This window comes from Cervus elaphus, chromosome 4 (assembly GCF_910594005.1).
Source record: "Cervus elaphus chromosome 4, mCerEla1.1, whole genome shotgun sequence".
Taxonomy (NCBI): domain Eukaryota; kingdom Metazoa; phylum Chordata; class Mammalia; order Artiodactyla; family Cervidae; genus Cervus; species Cervus elaphus.
Window position 1 is genome coordinate 58,375,629 of NC_057818.1, and position 24,700 is coordinate 58,400,328.

At 44.5% G+C, this 24,700-nt stretch overlaps 3 protein-coding genes and 1 pseudogene across 3 annotated transcripts in view; 3 read left to right on the top strand and 1 right to left on the bottom strand.

Moving 5' to 3' along the window:
• The window catches only part of LOC122692444 (thymosin beta-4-like), a 567,005-nt gene that overhangs the window by 179,129 nt on the left and 363,176 nt on the right, over positions 1-24,700 (top strand). The gene's annotated exons all lie outside the window — the stretch shown is intronic.
• LOC122692415 (zinc finger protein 345-like) overlaps positions 1-24,700 on the bottom strand; it is a 564,572-nt gene that overhangs the window by 135,836 nt on the left and 404,036 nt on the right. The gene's annotated exons all lie outside the window — the stretch shown is intronic.
• Positions 7,958-8,695, top strand: LOC122692431 (annotated as a pseudogene).
• The window catches only part of LOC122692448 (zinc finger protein 107-like), a 65,444-nt gene continuing 63,253 nt past the window's right edge, over positions 22,510-24,700 (top strand). The window contains 1 exon segment of the mRNA XM_043900012.1: positions 22,510-22,770. Coding sequence (XP_043755947.1) covers positions 22,663-22,770 — 108 coding nt within the window. The 5' untranslated portion in view covers positions 22,510-22,662.

A 24,700-nucleotide genomic window follows, 5' to 3' on the forward strand; every position in this document is an offset into this window, starting at 1 on the left:
CAATTATCAAATCTAAACGGACACAGGAAAACCCATACTGGAGGGAAACCTAACCAATGCACAGAATGTGGCAAAACCTTTAGCAAGCCCTCAAACCTTACTCGACATTTCAGAACTCATACTGCAGAGAAGACTTACAAATGTACAGAATGTGGCAAAGCCTTTACTTGGAATTCAAACCTTAATCAACATAGGCGAATCCATACTGGGGAAAAACCATATAAATGTCAGAATTGTGGGAAAGCCTTTAACCAAAGTATGGCACTTACTCGACATCAGCGAATCCATACTGGGGAGAAGCCATATAAATGTCAGAATTGTGGGAAAGCTTTTAACCAAAGTATGGCACTTACTCGACATCAGTGAATCCATACTGGGGAGAAGCCATATAAATGTCAGAATTGTGGGAAAGCTTTTAACCAAAGTATGGCACTTACTCGACATCAGCAAATCCATACTGGGGAGAAACCATACAAGTGTAAAGAATGTGGCAAAGCTTTTATCACTTCCTCAAATCTTAATCAACATCAGAGAATTCATACTAGGGAGAAGCCTTATAAATGTACACAATGTAACAAAGCCTTTAATCAGCACTCAAACCTTATCCATCATCAGAGAATTCATACTGGGAAAATTATACAAATGTACAGAATGTGGCACAGCCTTTATCAGGCATTCACATGTTATTCAACATCAGCAAATTCATACAGGACAGAAGCCTTATAAATGTACAGAATGTGGCAAAGCCTTTAATCAGAGTTCAAACCTTAATAAACACAGGCGAATTCATACTGGGGAGAAACCATACAAATGTAAAGAATGAGGCAAAGCTTTTAACTGACACTCAAACCTTACTTGCTGTAAAATAATTCATAGTGCCAAGTAATCTTACAAATATAAATAATGTGACAGAGCCTTGAAGTGAACCGTCAGCTCACTCAGCATCAGAGAGCGTGTGCTGGAGAGAGACCCTACAAATGTAATAAGTGATGAAAGAGGTTTGTCCTAAGCATACACATCAGAAAATGCCAGAGGGTTCATCCTGGGAAGAACGTTTAATGCTGTGAGAAATGTACAAAACGAATTTAAAAACTCAGGTCTAAATAAATATCAGAGAATTCATCAAAGAGAGCATTCAGTCAATAACCCTTTTCTGGAATTTCTTTAAATCAGGATATTATACAAAATAATCCATAGTTAAAACACTTAGAAAAATTATTTGTTACTTGAACCATAGGATCAAGGTGAGAGATGTTGGACAATATAATTATTATCATTGTATCCTTGTTCATATTGACATTATGTGAAAATAAAATTTAATATAACTCAACTTTCAAATTACTACAGGCTAGACCTTTGTTTCTAGTATGTATGTGAACTAATATGCTTTTTTAAAAACTAATATTCTTGGTCTTTGCTGCCTCAAAGTTAAACAAGACCCTTCTATATTAGGTGGAAACAATTTTTATCTACTTTTCTATGGACTGTTAAGGATCTTGTAATGTGAAATGTATAGTGGAAGTCTAAATGAAGGTGATGACTGTCATTGTTTAAAACATCCCTCTATGTCACCATTAGGTAAGTGTTCAGAGAATAATTCTTTGTATTAAAGTAAGAGAGTCTAAATTTTAAATAGGTGTGCCAATGGTTTTTTATGGATATAAAGATGGCAGTTCACTGAAATCTTGACGCATGTTTATAACTGCAATAACTAGAAGTCATGAATTTTAGTTGACATGGTAGCAATCAGGAAATCTTCACAGATACCCAAGAAAAATCTATGTAACCTTTTCCTGAAAGGTCATGTAATGAATGTACATCCTTGTTTACTAAATAATTGCTCTCTGTTTTGTAAACCATAAATATCACATTTCTCTGACCATTGTATCAGAAGAACAAGAATGTTTCCAAATGCTTGTAATCTGTATTTTGATCAAAGATTATAAACTTTGGAAACTTTTATTTAGATTATGTGTGAACTTACTATAAGTTAATTAATAAAAGTGAACGGCTTTTCATATATTAAACTTGATGTATAATTGATGAAGTGTTCTTATCAGCAACAAGCTTCCAGGTGGTTCAGTGGCAAAGAACCTGCCTGCCAATGCAAGAGACACAGGAGATGTAGGTTTGATCCCTGGGTCAGGAAGATCCCCTGGAGAAGGATATGACAACCCACTCCAATATTTTTGCCATGGGAAATCCCATTGACAGAGGAGGATGGTGAGCTCCAGTCCATGGGGTTGCAAAGAGTCAGACACAACTGAGCATGCACACATGTATTCCACTACCAATGTTAACATTGATACAAGCATTAGCATCCCCCTGGGTTTTTTTTAAGTCGTCACTAACTGATGGTGAGTAGAAAGTATCTGTAACACAGTAGGATGACATCTCATGGGGCTTCCCAGGTAATGCTAGTGGTAAAGAATTTGTCTGCAAATGCCAGAGACATAAGAGACACTGGTTCGATCCCTGGGTCTGGAAGATCCCCTGGAGAAGGGCAGGGCAACCCATTCCAGTATTCTTGCTGGAGAATCCCACGGACAGAGAAGTCTGGCAGGCTACAGTCCATGGGGTCACAAGGAGTTGGACACGTCTGAAGTGACTTAGGATGTACGTAGAATGACATCTCATAGTAACTCCTCTTTTTCTACTGGCCATGACCCTCAAATAACTTGAGATCATATTTTCCATAAATGGTACAGTGCATCATTTCCTCGTTTTTAACTACTGGGACATTATGATGGTTACAATATGGATTGCATAGGAGTATTGACGAGAGTTACTTACACTGACCATAATATTGCTGCCTTAGCATCATTTGTGTAGACGGGTGGCCTGCACGTGCCTTGCTTTGACACCAGTTATTCACATAAGCACACGTGCTAGATAACAGCCTGCAAATCCATAAGCAAATGTAAATTCCTCATAGGTCTTCCCTAGCAGCCTTTATAACCAGCCGTCCTCCTAAATCCCAGGTCCTTCTATTTTGATTTATTCATTCATTTATTTCCTGCTACGCTGGGTCTCTGCTGCTCTGCGGGCTTTTCTCTCGGTGTGGTGCACGGGCTTCTCACTGCGGGGGCTTCTCTCGTTGTGCAGCGCGGGCTCCAGGGCGCACACTTCAGCAGTTGCAGCTCCAGGGCTCCAGAGCGCAGGCTCAGTACTTGTGGGCACGGGCTTAGCTGCTCCACGGCCCATGGGATCTTAATGGCCGGGGCATGGAACCCGTGTCCCCTGCGTTGGCAGGAGGATTCTTAGCCACAAGGAAAGTCATTAATTCTCGGTGAAGATGCTTCAAGTTCTCCAGGCAGCCTTGATGCAGCGAGGCACCTGAGAAAAGGCTCTGGGACATGAGGGAGAAACATTCTAAAGCTCTGATCTTGACCATCATCAGAATAAAAAGGGAAAAATTTAGCTGTTGAAAACCACCTCAATAGGCAACATCGGAAATAGAGAATGAAAGGTTTATAAACTGTTAATGCAGGGCATTTCAGGAGGAAAAGCAGACGTAGCCTCTGAGCCAGGACAGACGTTTACCCGAGAAGCGGCCATTTCCTCCTCTTTTCCTCCTGCCCTGGGTCGTTTTCTCCTCAGGTCCTGGGGAAGAATCACTCAGCGTCCTGAGATTACACCTTCCAAGGCGTCAGCAGGGCGCCTTCGCCTGCTCCCCACACGCCCACAGGCAGGAGGAGCTTGAAAAGCCGAGAAGGCCCACCTCTCCTGGCCTTGTCTCAGGAGAGATTGAGGACGATCAGCTCCTCCCGGAGACGCGCCGTCAAGCCCTCCTTTGTGTCCACACGTGTTCGCTCCCTGGATTCCGCCAGCACGGGACCGGTGAGCGGCACCGGCGTCCGCCTCCCGACCCCGGCCCAGCAGACCCCGCCGCCCCTCCGGGCCTGAAGCTGGCGCTGAGCCCCCGCAGACGCGCCGAAGCCCCGCGTTCAGCCCGGGCCTCGCCTGGAGCCGGAAGACGAGCGGCGCGGCTGCTCCCCCGGGAGCAGGGGCCGGAGTTTGCGAGGAGGGGCCTCCTGGGCCCCCAGATGAGAACCGCTTCCCTGAAGATGTTCTCTGCAGCCTTAAAGTGGATACAAAGCCTCCCCAGTCTAAGAAGTTGTGAGTTGGCCGGTTTGAGGGGAAGCCGTGAGCCGGCACGTTGAACGAGCCCCTGTGGGTGCTGACGCGGCTCCTGTAACACCGTCTTCCGTGGCTCTGAGCCGGAGCCATCGCACACAGCACCCCTGGGAGCCCTGAGCCGGTGAGGGCGCGGGGCTGGAACCTCTGAGAACGCCGGCTCGGCCCGCCTGATGCCCGGGAGGGGCTCCTCCTGGGGGCGGCCCTCCGTGGCCTCGAGCTGCGCTTGGGGAAGGGGAGGCGGAGGCGAGTGGAGGACAAAGTCACATGATGCCCTTGGCGGGGTGAGGCTTGCTCTCCCAGATCTTCCAAAGTTACCCCGAGTCCCGGGTCCTGTCTCCCCCTCCCCTCCTCGGGGCCACGTGCTTCCGTGCTCAGGAGCTCAGCCGTGTCCCGCTCTTCTGCGAGCCCGTGGGCGAGAGCCCTCCAGGCTCCTCTGCCCTTGGGGTTTCCCAGCAGGAATACTGGCGTGGGTTGTCATTCCCTTCAGGGGATCTTCCTGACCCAGGGATCGATCCCGCGTCTCCTGGGTCTCCTGCATGGCAGGCGGATTCTTTACCACAGAGCCACCTGGGAAGACCCCTGGGGCCACAGGCATTCCCAAAATGATTTGCATTGTGACCACCTATCCATAGGTGAGGGGGCCTCCATCTTCAGAGACCCGGGGACGCCAAGGTATTTACATCACAGCTTTCTCTGAAAATGAACCAAAGGCAGTCATGGAGGATGGATTAAAATGGGAAGGGACCAAAGCCTTTGGACATGATGCCGTAAATGTGTATTTGATAATACACAAAGGAAGTAGTGATCAGTGTTAAGTGATAAGGCACATTGTAAGTGAATTTGAGGATGAGAGTTTTTTTGGTGTTGCTGCCCTATTGTATGTGTGTTTCTATATTTTAAGAATTGTTTGGGGGATTTCCCTGGTGGGCGAACGGTTAAGAATCTGCCTTGCAAAGCAGAGGACGTGGGTTTCATCCCTGGTCAGGGAACTAGGATCCCACATGCCACAGGGCAACTAAGCCCATGCTCCCACAACTAGGACCTGACTCAATCAAATAAATAAATATTTAAAAAAATAAAAGAATTATGTGGCTATAGTTTGTTCTGTCCCTACTCTTTACCTGATATTTTATCACATCTATAAAGTGCATTAATTGAGGTAAAAATAAAACAGGGGAAACATATCCATTCTTTAAATATTATTTGAGAGCATTAAATCTTTTTAAAAAGATCCTATCAAGTGTGCATGCCCCAATAACAGTGTATTTTTTAAAGTTTAAAGATTTTTTTTAGAGAAGGTTTAGTTTCACGGCAAAATTCAGAGAAAGGTACAGAAATTTTCATATGCTTCTTATTCCCATATACATATTACCTCCTTCTTTATTATCCTCCTCCACCATAGGGGTACTTCTGTTACTACTGATGAATCTATAGTGACATCATAAGTATTTAGGGTCCATAGTTTACTTTATAGTTCACTTTCAGGGTTGTACAGTTTGTGACACTCGAGAAACATATAGTGACATGTATCCATTATTTATAAGCTTTGAATTTATTAATAATCAAACTTGATAAGTTTTCCATTTATTTTTGTTTACTTTTTTTTTTTAAAGGAAACTCCATACTGTTCTCCACTTTGACTGTACCAGTGTACATTCTTTCTAACAGTGATGTTCCCACCAAGGAGGGTTCTCTTTTCTCCAGACCCTCTTTAGCACTATTATTTGTAGACTTTTTTGATGATGGGCATTCTGTTGTAAGGTGATATCTCACTGCAGTTTCGATTTGCATTTCTCTAATAATTAGTGATCATCTAGTGAAAAGGGGGTGAGAGTCTCCAAGAGTTAAAACTAACTTTATCTACAACAAAGATGTACATTTGGCTTTCAGATAATTCTCCCCACCCTTGGAACCAGCATGGGAGTACTAGCTCAAAAAGGAGTAATTGAAGTAGTTCTGGTTTTTTTAGGGTTTGTTTTTTTCTTTTTTCTCAGCTTGCTTCTGGGTTTAATTACCTTTGGTTACCTTTCAGACAATGGAGAAGGAAATGGCAACCCACTCCAGTATTCTTGCCTGGAGAATCCCGTGGACAGGGGAGTCTGGTGGGCTGCAGTCCATGGGGTCACACAGAGTCAGACATGACTGAAGTGACTTAGCATGCATGCATGCAATAATTAGTGATGTTGAGCATCTTTTCATGTGCCTCTTGGCCATCTGTATGTCTTCTTTGGAGAAATGTCTGTTTAGGTCTTCTGCCCATTTTTTGATTGTATTGTTTGTTTTTTGGATATTCAGTTACATGAACTATTTGTAAATTTTGGAGACTAATTCCTTGTCAGTCACAAATATTTTCTCCCATTCTGTGGGCTTTTTATTTGTGGTTTCCTTTGCTGTGCAAAAACTTTTGAGTTAAGTTTGGTCTAACTTGTTTGTTTTTGCTTCTACTTCCATTACTGTAGTAGATGGATTGAAAAAGATGTTGCTGAGATTTATGTCAAATAATGTTCTGCCTATGTTTTCCTCTAAGAATTTTATAGTATCCAGACTTAATAATATGGAAACCAAAGACCCGTCTCAGTGTACCTGTCAATACTTCCAAGTTTAATGGCACACGGAGCTCAAGGGACTGAATATTTCTTGAGACACCTGGCACCCATTTTATTGACTGTTCTTTTAGAATTCAAATTCTTTGAATTAAAAAATTAACTGTTAAAAAAATAAAAGTTTTCCACAAATCGTTTTCACTGTCCAGAAAATCCTCTAGACACAGAATATTCATAGCCCCACCTCTGCTAATCCTTGGATAACACTGAAATTTTTTAAATTAAGTTTTACTAGAGCATAGTTGCTTTATAAAGTTGTGTTAGTTTCTACTGCACAGAAAAATAAATCAGTCATACACATACATATACCCGCTCCGTTTTGGGCTTCGTTCTGACTCAGGTCAGCACAGAGCATTGAGTACTCCGTGCTATAGAGCACGTTCTCATCAGTTATCCATTTTATACATAGCATCAAGGGTGTATACGTGTCAATCCCCATCTCCCAATTCATCCCGCTCACCCCCTTTCCCTCCTGGGTGTCCATACATTTCTTCTCTATGTCTTTGTGTCTGCTTCTACTTTGAAAATAGGATCATCTACACCTTTTTTCTAGACTCCACATACATGTGTTGATATACGATATTTTTCCTTTTTTTTTTTTTTACTTACTTTAAACTCAACATTCAAAAAACTAAGATCATGACACATACTCCCATCACTTCACAGCAAATTGATGGGGAGAAAGCGGAAACGGTGATGACAGACTAGCGCGGAGAGAAGGAGAGTGAACTGGGCAATCCGGCAGAGAAAGCTTTATTGCAGGAAGAGAGAAGGGGCTGCCTTTCGAGAGAAGCCAGTGTTCTCCCTTTACATCCATCCCTTCTTATACCTTGTCGATGGGAAATTGCGTCCCGAAGGGAGGGGGCCTTAGGGTATCTTTAGCCAGCAGCTGGTGGGGTCTTGTTACTAGGGAGTCAAAGGGGTCTCATGGTCCGGGGATCACGTAGTCTTGAGAAACTGGCAAGTCTTAATAAACTGGTAAAACAGGACATCAGCAGGAAAAAACAAGATCTCACCTTAAGAAAAGAACAGGATGGGGGTGGCGCGTGGCTCCGGGGCCGCCCGCACGGGCCCCCCCAGGGCTCTGACAGCGGGCGCCGGCCTCAGGCAACCGCGCCTCCCGCCCCCCACAGCACCCCGCCCGCAGCCGCCGCCGCCCTATATGTGGCCCGACGCAGCCGCCGGGCCATGGAGCACGCCTGCCGTCCCCCACCATGGAGCTGGCCGAGCGGTTCCTGCTGGACGCGCTCGCCTGCCTGGAATGCGCCCTCGGCGTCGTGTGCTGCTGAAGCTGCGGGGCTCGCCCTACGGGCGCTACGCGTCGCCCGGCTCCGCCTTCGGGCTGCCGGCGCGGGCCGCCTGGGCGGTGCAGGAGCTGCCCTCGCTGGCCCTGCCGCTCCTCGCGTGCGCGGGCGCGGGCGCGCCGGCCGAGCGCCTCAACCGCTGGCCCAGCTGCATCCTCCTGGCCATGTTCCTGGTCCACTATGCGCAACGGAGGGAAGCCCACGCCGCTGTATGCCTTCCTGTTGGCGTTCATCTTCTGCACCTACAACGGCTACCTGCAGAGCAGGTATCTGAGTCAGTACGCAGTGTACGCGGACGACTGGCTCAGAGACCCCCGGTTTCTAACAGGTTCCGCCTTGTGGTTGACAGGCATGCTAATTAACATCCATTCAGATCATGCCCTAAAGAACCTCAGGAAACCAGGGGAGACTGGCTATAAAAGACCGAGAGGGGGCTTGTTTGAATACATATCTGCGGCCAACTACTTTAGAGAAGTCGTGGAGTGGTGTGGCTACGCCCTCGCCAGCTGGTCCATTCAGGGCTGGGCTTTCGCTGTGTTCACCTTCTGTGTCCTGTTCATCAGGGCTCAGCAACATCACAAGTGGTACCATGAGAAATTTGAAGATTATCCAAAATTCAGAAAAATCATGATTGCGTTTTTGGTTTAAGTTTGTCGTCAGTGGAATTATCTTTGACTTGAAGCTTTTTGATGAAGTTTCTTTTGGGACCGTGTCAATGAACTGATTGATGTCTTTGAAATTTTTCTGGTACTTCATCTTTTTTAACATTTGCTCTAGGATTTTTTTCCCTTAGCAAATGTGTACGCTGCCTAATAACAGTCTAATCAAACTGAAATCACAAGTTGAAGTATGATGCTGCCCACTAACCAGATCAGGAATCTGAAGGCCTCTGATTTGGGGTCTGCTTCCATGGAGTGGGGCTTGGTGGCTCAAATGGGAAAGAATCCGCCTGCAATGTGGGAGACCTGGGTTCGGTGCCTGGGTTGGGAACATCCCCTGGCCAAGGGCATGGCAGCCCACTCCAGTACTCTTGCCTGGAGAATCCCATGGACAGAGGAGCCTGGCGGGCTATGGTCCATGGGGTCACAGAGAGTGGGACACGACTGAGCGACTAACACTTTTTTCACTTTCACTTTCCATGAACTGAAACATTTCTGTATCCCTTACACAACCTCGACTGCATGAGTTTAAGGTCAAAGGTGACATCCCCCTCCCCCCTCAAGCCAGAGGCATCTTCTGTCTTCATGTCCCTCCTCCCGCCAGGTCAGACAGTTCTGGGTACCCACGGTGTACCCACAACCTCTCACAACTAGGTTCTGGGTGGCCAGAGGAGTTGGGCCTGGAGAAAGGCCCAGTGGAGGCTGATACCAAAGGCTTCTGGCACCCGCTCCGGCCTGGTCCACCAGGTGACCTCACTGGAGGCAGTGCGCCAGGGGCATTCTTCAGGAGCAGGGTGCTGTATCCCCCACAGGAGGACTTCCTGGTGGCCCTCGGCTGGGGGCATGAAGGTGCCCAGGGCAGCCCTCCCATCGGGTCCCTCACCAGGAGCTGCTGGCCTGGGATGGCTTTCCTTCCTCCTTTGAGGTAGAATTGGAATTTTTTCAGGCACTTTTTTTTTTCTTTTAAAGTACTTCTCAAGATTGCACACCTGCAACTTGAAGCAGAATTTCTTTTTTTTTTGATGCTCCTAACTCTACGGAGATCAATAATAATAACATTTGCTAGGTGTTGCCGGGTGTGTCAAAGTAGCCTCCCTCTTTTGGAAGGCTGCTGAGTCTCTGCTGTGAAGATGTAGTGAACACCCAGAGAAGATCCCCTCCTCTTCTCTGTTGCTGCTGCATTTACAGAGCTGGGAACTGGAACGGATGCGTGGAGAGAGTTCATGTTCGCTTACAGTCGCTGACCATGCTGAGTGACGGGACTCCAGGACTCACCACGTTGTGTCTTAGGCATTCTTCAGCTGCGCCTCCAGGCAGGGAGCACGCCCTCTGGCCCCTGCCCTCCGGACCCCTGGGTACCCCATTGGATCAGCCCCCCTCTCCCCTTCTGGTTCACCTTCCCAACCAGGGGCTCCCTCCCCATGAGTTTTCATGTAGAAACTGTATTCTCGGTGTTAGCTGTTTGCTGCAGTCTCTTAGGGTTTTCAAAAAGCTTTTCCTGATGTGGTTGTCCTTCATTTTAACTAAAACTGGAAAGCTTTTGCAGGGAACTTTAATGATCAAATAAACTCTGTGCTTCATTTTACCTAAAAAACTGGAAGGCTCTTGCAGGGAAACTTTATGATCAAATAAACTTTGGACCTTTTTCTGACTGAATAACTACTTGAAACCATAAAACTGTAAATATTTAGAATGTCTTCTGGAAAACTCAGAAATCTGAGCAAGCCTTAACTGATTTGGGCCCTGGGTTCTGGAAGGCATACCTGGCCAGAAAGAGGCTTGTCAGAGAGGCCCACTGGGAGTTCTGCATCTGTCGGTGCTGCTTTTTTGAGTGACCAGATTTGGGGTTCAGTGGTGGTTTGACGCACAGTTCCTGCTTCACTGGCACGCACCGGCTCTGTGATTGACACAGGAAGAGATCTCGGTCTGCCTGTCTGCCTGTCTTCCATTTACTAGACTCTGTAATGTAGCAAGCTATGACAGTTCGTTATTGTGTTCATTACAAAAATAAAGGAGATTAATAAAATTAAAAAAAAAAAGAAAAGAACAGGATGCCCATGAGAGCAATTTGGTCACTGTGACTTCATCCCATTTGTCAGGTCACCAAAATGGACCATTGTTAAACTATACACTATGAGCCCCTTTTGAACCCTAGCAAGAGACAGACTTTACTTTCTTGGGCTCAAAAACCACTGTGGATGGTGACTGCAGCCACAAAATTAAAAGACATTTGCTCCATGGAAGAAAAGCTATGACCAACCTAGACAGCATATTAAAAAGCAGAGACATTACTTTGCCAACAAACGTCCATCTAGTCAAGGCTCTGGTTTTCCCAGTAGTCATGTATGGATATGAGAGTTGGACCATAAAGAAGGCTGAGTGTTGAAGAACTGGTGCTTTCAAACTGTGGTGCTAGAGAGGACTCTTTTTTTTTTTCCTTTTTTTTTTTTCATTTATTAGTTGGAGGCTAATTACTCCACAACATTGCAGTGGGTTTTTAGAGAGGACTCTTAACAGTCCCTTGGACAGCAAGGAGATCAAACCAGTCAATCCTAGAGGAAATCAACCCTGAATATTCACTGGAAGGACTGATGCTGAAGCTGAAGCTCCAATACTTTGGCCACCTGATATAAAGAGCTGACTCATTGGAAAAGACCCTGATGCTGGGAAAGATTGAGGGCAGGAGGAGAAGGCGGTGGCAGAGGATGACATGGTTAGATATCATCACCGATTCAATGGACATGAATTTGGGCAAACTCCTGGGGATAGTAAAGGACAGGGGAGCCTGGTGTGCTGCAGTCCATGGGGTTGCAAAGAGTTGGACACAACTTAGTGACTGAACAACATAAGATTAGGTGATTATTTCATCTTTATCCAAGAAAAGGAGAGCCTGGATACTCTGCAACCATGACTCATGAGAATGTAGGGGCTTACAGTTGGGAAGTATGCAGTAATGGGTGCAGCAGAAGTCACCAGCCACCAGCTGGGATTGTTAAAAAGAGCCAAACAAATGTGAAACATGGAGGAGACACTGTACAAAGACACAAACATGCTCACCAGGACCAGGATGCTCTAGGTAGCTCTAGATTCGGGGGAGGATCTTGAAGAGATGCTAGCCCTATGAATATATTGCACCCTTTGCTTGTACCTGTACAAGATGAAAACCATGGAGCCTCTGAACCAGATTGTGAGCATCAGACATGAAACAGCAGGAAGTAAAAACCATCCTACACTCAGTAAAACTTTGATTCTATTATGAATCACATGATAACACAATCCCAAATCTTTCTTCTTTGTGATGTTTCTGTTACTCCAATGATCTTTCACATACCTAGTAAATAGAATATTTATCAGCATGTGCACAACCCAGCAGAGGAAAATAGCAGATCCAGTGTACTTGGGAGCTTTCATTTTAAGCTGTCCCCACCTGGAGTTCCTGGGACTGATGGTGATGGCCTGGCAGACATTCAAGAGGCAGGTGCTACCAACGGACACTCCCCTGGCCTCTCTGTGGATGTAGTAAGCAATTTTGCATTCAGTATCATTGAGAAAATATTTCCACCCAAACACTTTCATTGTCCTTAGGGTTCCTGTAGAGAGCATGACCAAGGAGTGGGCTATAAGCAGATACTCAACGATCAGATCTATGGATCTTAGCCTGCACCAGCAAAGTGAAGGAAGAGATAATGGTAAAGAAGACAGAAATTTCCCAGGATTCCAAATACATTCTGGGATAAGAAGATCAATTCTATTGCAAAATCTCTGGTGGCCATTCTTCCAGTTCTCTGTGAAGGATATTTGCCTTCTGAGCTAAAGTTTCCTGCATAGAAAAATGAGGCATGGGCCACATGTGTTACACCAGGTGAAATTTAATGTTGCCCACTTATTATTCATTTCCACAGAGATATATTACCTTCTTGTTTTTATTTTACTAAGAGATTTCCGAGATTTTAATATACAAATTTTAAAGAGCTGTTATATATATCATAAGATATCACTTATATGTGGAATCTAAAAAAAAATTGTACAATTGAACCTATATATGAAATAAAAATTGAATCACAGATGTAGAAAACAAACATAATTACTGAGGGAGAAGTTGGGGAGGGATAAATTGGAAAATTGGGATAGACATATACATGCTGAAGTAGTGAAAGTGTTAGTTGTCAGTCATGTCTGACTCTTTGTGACCCCATGGACTGCACTCTGCCAGGCTCCTCTATCCATGGAATTCTCCAGGCAAGAATTCTGGAGTGGGTTGCCATGCCCTTCTCCAGGGGATCTTCCTGACCCATTCCTTACCATATGAGCCACCAGGAAAGCCTCATATACACACAGCTATATGTAAAATAGACAACTGACAAGACTTCCCACACAGCACAGGAAAGTCTACTCAGTACTCTGTGATGATCTATACAGGAAAAGAATCTAAAAGAGAGTGGATAAATGTATACGTATACTGATTCACTTTGCTGTACTGCAGAAACAAATGTATCATTATAAATCAACTATGCTCTGTAGAGTCTTGCCCCAAGGCCTCAGACATGGAGCCCAGAAACAAGGTCATCTCTGGAACTGTCTGAGCCCCTTGGTCATTGTTGTTCAGTCGCTCAGTTGTGTCTGACTCTTTGCCACTCCATGGACTGCAGCACACCAGCTTTCCCTGTCCTTCGGTATCTCCCAGAGTTTGTTCAACTCATATCCAGTGAGTTGGTGATGCCATCCAACCATCTCATTCTCTGTTGTCCCCTTCTCCTCCTACCCTCAATCTTTTCCAGCATCAGGGCCAGTGAATTGGCTGTTCACATCAGGTGGCCAAATATTGGAGCTTCAGCTTCAGAATCAGTCCTTCCAATGAATATTCAGGGTTGACTTCCTTTAGGCTTGACTGGTTTGATCTCCTTGCTGTTAAGGGACTCTCAAGAGTCTTCTCTAGCCCCGGAGTTCGAAAGCATCAATTCTTCGGCACTCAAGCCTTCTTTACAGTCTAACCCTCACATCCGTATGTGACTGCTGGAAAAACCCCTTTGTAACCATTGCCAAAAGTTCTGCCCCCACCCCCTTCCATCATCACCAGCAGACTTAACCCCAAATTAGGCAAAAATGCCCATCCTGGTAGCCACCATAGTGCCCTATCCAATAACCTAGTGCTAGCCTTCCAGCAGGAATTTTCTTTGTCTTGAGGCTGTAAAAATCAGCTGCTAACCCATGAAAAGCACAGTCTCCCTCCAGCCAGCTGCATTTGTAGCACCTTCATTACCTCTGCTCCCTGCTCTTAATAAATGCATCCCCTTCTGAAATACTCTGTGTCTGGAAATTCTTTTCCAACCCACGCTGAGACTGCCCTGACATACTCAAATAAAAAATTAACTTAAAATGAATAAAATAAAAGCAGAAAAAAAAATCTGAAAAAAAGAGAGCTCTTATAAATGAGTGAACCTTCATAGGTCTAGACAGCATACTAAAAAGTGGAGACATCAGTTTGCTGACAAAGGTCCCTATAGTCAAAGCTATGGTTTTTCCAGTAACCATGTATGGATGTGAAGGTTGGACCCTGAAGAAGGCTGAGGGTCAAAGAATTGATGCTTTCAAACTGTGTGCTGTAGAAGACTCATAAGAGTCCCTTGGGCAGCAAGGAGATCAAATCAGTCAATCCTAAAGGAACTCAGCCCTGAATAGTCATTGGAAGGACTGATGCTGAGGCTGAAGCTCCAATACTTTGGCCACCTGAGGTGAAGAGCTAAGTAACTGGAAAAGACCCTGATGTTGGGAAAGATTGAGGGCAGGAGGAAAAGGAGGTGACAGAGGATGAGATGGTTGGATTCATCACTGACTCAATGGACATGAGTTTGAGCAAATTCAGGGAGATGAAACAGGGCAGGGAAACCTGGAATGACTTAGCAACTAAACCACCACAGGCAAGAAAGGACTTAAACCTGACTTGGCTGGTAACAAATCTAGCACATTTAATCACTGTGATATCTGACAAATCCAGGTAGCTCTGTTCTCTCAATAGTTTAAATAGATATTGAGCTCTCTTGGTAATGTGTCATTATATTTTGGGCTTCCCTGGTGGCTCAGTGGTAAAGAAACTTCCTGCCAACGCAGGAGACATGGGTTCAATCCCCAGGTCAGGAAGATCCCCTGGAGAAAGAAACGGCAACCCACTCCAGTATTCTTGCCTGGGAAATCCCAATGACAGAGGAAGCTGGTGGGCTATAGTCCATGGGGTCACAAAGAGTCGGACATGACTTACAACTAAACAACAACAACAATTGATAGTAGAATATTTTTAGATGAGTGAAAGCATCATGGTATATTTGAGCCTGACTGGGGCTATCTGAAACTCATTATTATAAATGTACACTTTTCTTATGTGCCGATTCCTTTTCTTCAATAGGGAAAACAGTCTCATCAATTTAACAGATCAAAGACATTTTCAGGACGTAACAATTACTGTCCCCATCAAGCACTTCGTATACTCAGAGATAAAGCAAACAATTTTGTACCAGGAACTGTCATCTGGGTTCACCATTTCTGCACAGGACTCAGTGACTTGTAGATTCATCTTACTCATTACTAGAAGCAGAAGGTGTCATAGGCACGCACACCTGCAATAACCCTGAATTTAATCTATGCTTTCAGTAAACGAGGTGGAACTTCAGACTGAGCTCAAAACTACAGTTCTTAAGGACTCTTCTGGTGCCACAGTGGATAAGAATCCACCTGCTGGTGCGGGGACACGGGGTCCATCCTTGGTCCAGGAAGATTCCACACGTCCTCGAGCAGCTAAGCCTGTGCACCGGCACTTTTGAGCCTGCTCTCTAGAGCGGCACACCAAACTACTGAACCCACATGCTGCAGATACTGAAGGCTGAGCGCCTAGAATCTGTGATCGGCAGCAAGAGAAGCCACTGCAATGAGAAGCCTGGGCACCACAGCAAGGAGTAGCCCCCACTCACCCCAACTAGAGAAAGCCCACGCAGCAATGAAGACTCAGTGCAACCAAAAATAAACAAATAAAAGAAAAACCCTACAGTTCTTAAGAAAATTAAAAGTCTAAGCTGCATTGTCACTCGCAGTCAATGCCAGGAATCAAAGTCACTGTGGATTACACTAAATTATAAATTCAGAGCAGTCATGGATTGCTGTTGGATCTCTAGTCCTGGCCTTTCTTTACTAGTCCAGCTCAACAGTCAGAATCCTTCTTTCCTTCTGTGTGGCTTTGGCAATGGACTAGATTTAGACCCTCAAGAATTTCCTTTTTTGTGGAATAACCACTTACCCCTGATACTTCTTGTCTATAGACTCTTCCTCTCAGATTGAAATAGAAAATCAGTATCTGACTCCTTTCTGTTGCCATTACACTGTAGGAGGAGGTGTGCTGGTTTGAAAATCAGCACCTGTGTTAGATGAAGGCTGTCACACCCCTAGATATGCATTTGTGATTCCGTGACCTCCCCTTCCCTCAGAATTGCGATTATCTTTGCCTGTTTAGCTGCAAGGAGAAGGTAGGCTCATGGAACAAAAGCATACTTGAATAAAACTTGTAATTAACTTTCTAAAAACTTAATTATCCTCCCCCCAAAAAAACTACAATCAACTTGTTATTCCCAAAGAGACCACTGCAGTGCCCTGAGGGGCTTTTTCTTTTATGCGATCTGGGGAGGCAGACAGGTTCTCATATGGAATGAGCAGGATGCTGAGCTGACAGCTGAGAGCCTGGCAATGAAACTCTTGTATTGTGCTGACTTCTCTGTTCCTCTGAGAAATTTTTCTACCCAACAGTGGGTTCTTTCCTGATCCCTGAGCTTCAGCATCACTTAAGTATGATCAGAGAACTAGAACCAAAGTGCTTGAGGATTACTAAGCCCTATAATTAAAAGGAAGACCATGATGACAGAAATTTTTATGTTAAAATTTATTGTATATATTTGTCCACCTCAATGCCAATTAATTTGCAAGTCTGGGTGGTGATAAAGATGTTTTCCACTAAAATATATCTTACCAATACAGACCCATTCCCAAGTAGTTACAGAAAATCTAAATAGACAAATATCTACAGAAAGATGGAAATTTATAAATTTCTCCCTCTAAAAGTACCCCCAATAGTAACTTTTAACAGATGCTGTCTTGTTCAGTTGCTCAGTCGTCTCTGACTCTTTGCGATCCCATGGACTGCAGCACACCACGCTTCCCTGTCTATCATCAACGCCTGGAGCTTGCTCAAACTCATGTCCATCGAGTCAGTGATGCCATCCAACCATCTCATCCTCTGTCATCCCCTTCTCCTCCTGCCTTCAGTCTTTTCCAACATCAGGGTCGTTTCCAGTGAGTCGACTCTTTGCATCAAGTAGACAAAGTATTGGAGCTTCAGCTTCATCATCAGTCCTTTCAATGAATATTCAGGGTTGATTTCCTTTAGGACTGACTGATTTGATCTCTTTGCAGTCCAAGGGACTCTCAAGGGTCTTCTCTAGCACCACAGTTTGAAAGCATCAATTCTTCGGCACTCAGCCTTCTTTATAGTCCAACTCATATCCGTATATGACTACTGGAAAAACCATAGCTTTGACTACACAGAACTTTGTTGACAAAGTGATGCCTCCACTTTTTAATATGCTATGTTTGTTTTGACTCTGTGGATCCCAACAAACTGTGGAAAATTCTTAACGAGATGGGAATACCAGACCACTTTACCTGCCTCCTGAGAAATCTATATGCAGGTCAAGAGGCAACGGTCCAATACTCTGGTCACCTGATGTGAAGAACTGACTCATTGGAAAAGACCCTGATGCTGGGAAAGATTGAAGGTGGGAGAAGGGGACGACAGAGGATGAGAGGGTTGGATGGCATCACTGACTCAATGGACATGAGTTTGAGCAAGCTCCAAGTATTGGTGATGGACATGGAAACGTGGTATGCTGCAGTCCATGGGGTCACAAAGAGTCAGACACGACTGAGCCACTAAAATGAACTGTCATAGCTTTTCTCCCAAGGAGCAAGCGTCTTTTAATTTCATGGCTGCAGTAACCGTCTGCAGTGATATTGGAGCCCAAGAAAATAAAGTCTGTCACTGTTTCCATTTTTCCCAGATCTAAGTCTGGGAAAGTATAATAACCTCTGTCTAGTAGTGTTAGTCCTTTGCACTACCCAGAAACTCTCCTAACTCAGGAGGACAGAATTTGATTTCCCGGATTCTCAGAAACCTACTGTATTTGCCACATTCTCATCTCTGTCATCTGTTCATCAGAACACACCCCCCCTCCACTAGCAGCCTAAGACTTTGGAGGGATCAAAGAGAGCTTCCTTGCAGTTTCCGCCATGCATTTCCAGAGAGCTCTCATGTGAGCTCTCAATGGGTTGTGTGTTCCTCACTAAGGAAAAGCAGCATCACACACAGCATCTGGGGCTTCCTTGGTGCCTCAGTGGGTAAAAAATCCTTGTGCCAGTGCAGGAGACACAGGTTCGATCCCTGATCCATGAAGATCCCACATGCCTCGGAGCAACTAAACCCCTGCACCTTGAACTCACACCAACCAGTCCTGTGAGCACCTGCACTAGATGAGCCCTGCCTTGGGACCAGCAGTCTTGCTGAACCCCAGGGTCTACTGCACAGGCCCCCCTTCAGTGACACCCTCAGAGCTCACCAGAATCCTGCTCGTCTTTCTTTGAATGGACCCATCCACACTCAGCCTGTGGGACCCACAGCACTTCACCCAGGGTCAGGTCTGAACCCCAAGTACTGGAATTTTCTCTGCCTGGTTCTAGCCTTGACCTTCCTCAGGGGCCCTCAAGGCTTTCTGTGAATTCTCTGAGGACCTAGAGTCATAAACTCACCTACTGCAATTGTCTTTGTTCTCCTGTTAGTTAAAACTTTTCAGGGGCTCATTTAAGCAAATGTAAGTTTAACAAAGTCACAAAAAGAATAATCAACAGCCATGATGGGAAAATTCTGAACCAAGATTTATAAAATCTTACCCTGTATCATTCTTAGCACATGTGTCTTGTAAGGCTTAAAGGAGCTGTTTTCTCATGGCTTTGGCGTACTTTGAAAGCAATATATAAATATCTGATGATATATACATAATATGATTTATATAACACACATTGAATACAAGATATAAATATCTGAAGGTAAGCATGTTAGTAGTGAGAAGACCAAGAAGGAATATGTGAGCGTATGTGTATTCTTACACATTTAACTTAGAGAATTTAGAAATGCCAGATCAAAACTGGTCATTTCAGAATTGCAGATGATTGACTAAACACTATAAAACTTGTCAATTTGTTGATTAATCTGTTTTGTCTACTTTTCATGGAATTCATTTCCTTAAATGTCAAGAGGTTATGTTTTTTAAGGAACTTCAACACGGTCCTCCCACGTGACTGCACCAGCTTACATTCCCTCCAGACATGTAGGAGGTTCCCTGATCTCCAAGCCCCTTCAGCGTTTGTGATATTATTAGTGGGCTTTTTGCGGGTTGTTCTTCTCACTGGCATGCGGTGATACATCCCTGTACCTTTGTTCTGCATTTCTTATTGTTTAGCGGTGGTGAGCATCTTTCTTTTGCCTCCTGCCCATGGAAAAGAATAAGCTGCCCCGCCCAGCCTCAGCAGCTGTGGGGCACAGGCTTAGTCTCCCCACAGCATGTGGAATATTCCTGGCCCAGGGATGAGGCCCTTGTCCCCTGCACTGTCAGATGGATTCTCCACCACCGGGTGACCAGTCTGTTTAGATTTTTTTCCTTTTGAGACATATATATATATATATATATATATATATATATATATATATATATATATATATTTATTGGAATATAATTGATTTACAATGTTGTGCTAGTTTGTGCTGTATGACATCGTCAATCAGCCGTAAGTATACATAAATCTTCTCCCTCTTGGCCCTCCCTCCCGTGGTCTCCGTTTCACCCCTCTCCTCAGCACAGAGCACCACGCTGAGTTCCCTGTGGTAAACAGCAGCTTCCCACCAGCTACCTATTTTAACCATCAGTTCAGTTCAGTTGCTCAGTCATTTCTGACTCTGCGACCCCATGGAGTGCTGCAGGCCAGGTCTCCCTGTCCATCACCAGCTCCTGGAGCTTGCTCAAGCTCATGTCCATTGAGTCAGTGATGCCATCCAACCACCTCATCCTCTGTCGTCCTGTTCTCCTCCCCTTTTCAATCTGTCCCAGCGTCAGGGTCTCTTCAAATGAGTCAGTTCTTCACATCAGATGGCCAAAGTATTGAACTTTCAGCTTCAACATCACTTCTTCCAATGAATATCAGGACTGATTTCCTTTAGGATGGACCGGTTGGATCTCCTTGCAGTCCAAGGGACTCTCAAGAGTCTTCTCCAACGTTTTACCCTTGGTGGTGTATATACGTCAATGGTACCCTTTCAATTGGTCCCCCTCTTCTTCTCCTGCTGTGTCCACATCTGATCTCTATATTTGTGCAAATATTGTCTTAACAGATATGTTTGGAATTTAAAAAATGGTATTGATGACCTTATTTACTGAGCACGAATATAGGCGCAGAGGTAGTTCTTAAGCTTTTCCATGTTAAGCTTTCAAGGCATAAAATACATTGACAATCATTCCATGCATTTGACGGTTGTAGCCATGTGTTCTGGGAAGCAAACTGACTCAGAAGGACAATGTAGATAGTGGAGTGCAGTTTATTACACTGGCGGGTCCAAGGCAAAGTCTCCTCTTAGCAAGGACCCTGAACAGTTTTTGTGAAAACTTTATATACCCTAAGTGTACTTGCTCAAACCCACCTCCCCAAATTCCTTGAAACTAGTCTGGACAAGGTAAAAGAGAGATACGATCAAAGTTAACCCGTGATTCTTGTGTCACAGGACTAAATAAACAGTGGATATTTATCAACAGGCCTGTGGTCATATCCCGATAAACAGAATGGAATTCACCACTTTGTTCTGTTACAGAGATAATTAACATATTCTTTTAGGCAACAGAGTCCTAATACAAGTCCTGAGGCTCTTTTATGAGTGGGCGGGGTGGGATCTGATTTTCCATTGGTATGCCATTTCCATATACACCGGGGCGCAAAGTTCAGAGTCCACTGGGAGAGTGACCGTGCATGTAGACTGATGCTCACAGCCTGGCCTAAGACGGAGTCCAGCTCTGTCTGTTTCCTCCTTCATTACTAAGTGAAAGAAGCCCATTTGAAAATGCTACAAAAAGTAGGATTTCTACAATATGACTTTTGGTGTAGGTAAATGGTCTTATGTGTGCTCAGTTGTGTCTGAGTATCTGTGATCCCAGGGGCTGTAGCCTGCCAGGCTCACCTCTGTCCATACATTTCCCAGGAAAGGATACTGGAGTGGGTTGCCATCTCTTCCTCCAGGGGATCTTCTTCACCCAAGGACTGAACCCGCATCACCTGGATGTCCTGCATCTGCAGGCAGATTCCTTATCACTCAGTCACCTGGGAATCTAGTAAGAAATATAAAAGAGATTAAAAAGGTTCATGATTACTGTGGGTTTCAAAGGAGGGACTATGAACATCATAAGTCTAGAGAACTTTCAGGACCATGAAATAATTTGTGTTAAACTGTCATGATGGACACATGTTATTAAACATTTATCTAGAGGTATGTAGTGCACATTCCTAAAAGGAACACAGGGTTAAACTAGAGAGTTTATCTCTTTACTGCCCATGTAGATTCATCAGTGGTAACAAATGCTCACTCTGGTGGGGAAAGCTAAGTAGGGAGATTGTCCACATGTGGGAACAAGAGGTATATGGGAAATGTCTATACTTTATTCTCAATTCTGCTGTGAAACTAAATCATTTACAAAGTTGGTACTGGTGAATGCAGATTGAATATTTTTTAGAATACATAATATGAGAAAGATGACTATGCTTCTATCTTTATTTTTTCCTTGGTCATTATACTTTAAAGATGTGGGAAAATAGAGCTCTGAATGGGGCAGACAACGAACTGTAGCAGTTGATTCACAAAACCTAGAAAAACACACACAGGAAGTAGAGCAACAACATTCTCAGGTGTTAACTCCTGTGTGATGTAACTTATGACAACACCGATCATTTCTTCCTTGGTTGGTCATCAGAAGCATTTAGGGCATCATTTTCAGAGGCATCTGGCTCCACCCATACGCACTGTGAACCTAGCGTGTCCAGCTCGGTTCAGTTCAGTTCAGTTCAGGTGCTCAGTCGCCCTGGACTGCAGCACGCCAGGCCTCCTGCTGCCCCTGGTTTCTTTTCCAAGAAAGCGGGGATGGAGATGCCTCCAGGCTCCTGGTCTCTGAAGTTGGAGGTGCCACGCCTGCAGAGAGGTGGTCACAAAGCAAAGCATTTTGTGAAAACCTGTGTCCCCAGGCTGCAGAGGGGGGTGAAAAAAACTAAGGACAGGGGAAATCTTTGGGAGGAATTCTGCAAGTAAAGCCTGGCAGGAACCCAAGACCCCCAGGTGATTCCCACCAAACGCTCACCTCTCCCCTCCCAGCCCCCAAGGGTACAGGAAGGCTGTGGACCACCACACCCATCCTAGAAAAAGCCCCTCCCCAGGGAATCAGATTGACCTTTTTTGTTTCTAGAAGTTCCCTCCCTAAACCCTCCCTTCCTGAGGTCTCAGGTGTGAGGTTTCCCCTCAGGGCTCTGAATGCGGGTCTTCCTCTTATGTTTCTTTCAAAACCCTCAAGGCTGGGTCAGGTTGCCCAGAAGGAGGGCCCACTGTCTCTCGTGAACTGTTCTCTGTAACTTGAAAAGGAAGGAGAAGAACTAGCCGGGCTGATCTGCAAATAGTGTAGAGCACCAGGATGTGATTAGCATTATCAGGTTAGTCTTGATTCCCCACTACAGACTGGGAACACAGAAAGTCGAAAGGAGCTCAGAAAAGGATGAGGGAAACAGGAAAACTTTTTCTTCTCTTTCCCTGCAGCAGTTGCAGGTTAAACAGCTGCATGGATGCCTTTGAAGGTATTTTCTCAAGATGCAGATGTGAGTTTTCGACGTAACATCCCCAGAGAAGACGCAGAGCAGGAGGAAGAAGAGGAGGAAATGGCAGCTTCTCAGGTACGTGTCCTGTCCCGGGTCTGGGGTTGTGTCTGCTTTTCTTCCTGAAATGCCTGGACTGAGAACCTGCACACCTTTAGTTCTCTGCTTCTAACTTTTCTGCCTGGGTGTTTGTTATCAACTTCTTTATTTTTTCCTTTTCTTCTTATCATAGTGAAGCCTGGCTCTTTAGACCACTTCTCCCTTGTGTCCCAGAATCTTGTCTCTCTTGTGTGTATCCTGCCTTTCTATGGAGCATGATGAATTCTCAGCATGAATTAGTGACTTTCAACTGGTGAATATATTCCCTTTGTGAGAGAGAAGCACGGAGAGGCACTGGTATCCGAGATTCCCATTGGGATGTGGTTCGGTGTTGGGATCTTAGGGAACTAGGGGAAATGCCATGATGAGTTTACATGGGGATGCAATTTCAGCTCTTTAGGAGTTAGAAAATGCCCTTATATATTGAATAAACTCAGTGACCCAGAATTTTTCAGAAAATGCTCAGAAATAAAAAGAAAACTAGGAGATACTGTCCTCTGTAATGCTAAGACTTACTAGTTAAACACATTGTTAGGTAGTTAGAATAGGGAAAAAGAGTCCAAAATGGCGGTGGCTAAAAGACCTGGAAGGGAAAGCCCGAAAAAACAGAACAAAGGTAGGTCAGAGGACCGGAGTGAGAATCTCAGGTAAAACAACGCGCCTGCCTAGGCCTAATTTACATTAGACAGACCCAGGGGCAGAGAAACAGATAAAAAGAGGAGCCAAATCCTCTTCCTTCTTGTCTCCATCTCTCTCTCTCCCGCGCGATGGGGTGATCTCCTCGCGTCTTGGGATCGACATGTCCTCACAACTCAAAGATGGGTTTTCCGGGTATTATCTAAATAAATAGAGCTCTAACACTGATTTATTTAAGAGCTATAACACGGCCTGTCCTCTGAGAGCCGTGACCCGCCAAGGGGCGTTAATGTCCATCACTCCAAATTTTCGTTGTGACGAGACAAAGAACCCAGGAACAGACACTCGCGTGACAACATTGTTAGGATACAAAACAGAGGAAGTATATATGAAATGAATTTTGCATAAAACTGATATTTTTTATGTTAGGTTCAAGTTAGAATTTCCTTGTTTTTTCTGACATGCCCAGGTTCTGATAGTGCATCTTCCGTGTGATCCATTTACACCATGACATATGATCTCCACTGGCTCTGGTGATTTCTCTGAGATTATCAGGCTATAACGTTCATTTTGTTTCCCTCTGTCTTTAAACAAGGCTGTGGAAAAATGGAATGAGGGACATGTGAAAACCCTCACACTTAATGGAGAAACTCCACATCTTCTTGGTTTCTCTTTGCTTTGGAAAATGAACACTCACTGTGTTGATGATCGATACTGGGTTTGGGGAGTGAGAGTTTTCATCACTCAAGCCCAAGTGTGATGTTTCCAGTACACTCCTCGCTCATATCACAGACATAGTCTTCTTACTCACATTTTTGCATTTTTTTGTCAAAATATTTGCAAAGATCCTATTGGTGCTAATCTGTTTTCACCTGTGTTGAATTTCTAAGATACAGCTCAACAAAATGATCCAGTTTTTCAAGAAATTAAAGTTTCAGAGCCAAGCGCTTTAATTTATCTCATACCATTGTATATGTTTGCCCCCTAGTGTATTTAAAATATACAAAGAATACCTTCCACAAGTAGATGTATATATTTTAACCCATTAAAAATAATGTCGATTTTATTGACATGAATAGGAATGACTGAACTGAACTGAACATGAACTCATTTTATTGACATGAATATCAATTTTATTGACATGAATATGAATGAACTCAGCTGAACTGAACTGAACTGTACATGAATCACTTCAGTTCCGTTGCTCATTCGTGTCTCACTCCTTGTGACCCCATGAACCGCAGCACTCCAGGTCTCCCTGTCCATCACCAAC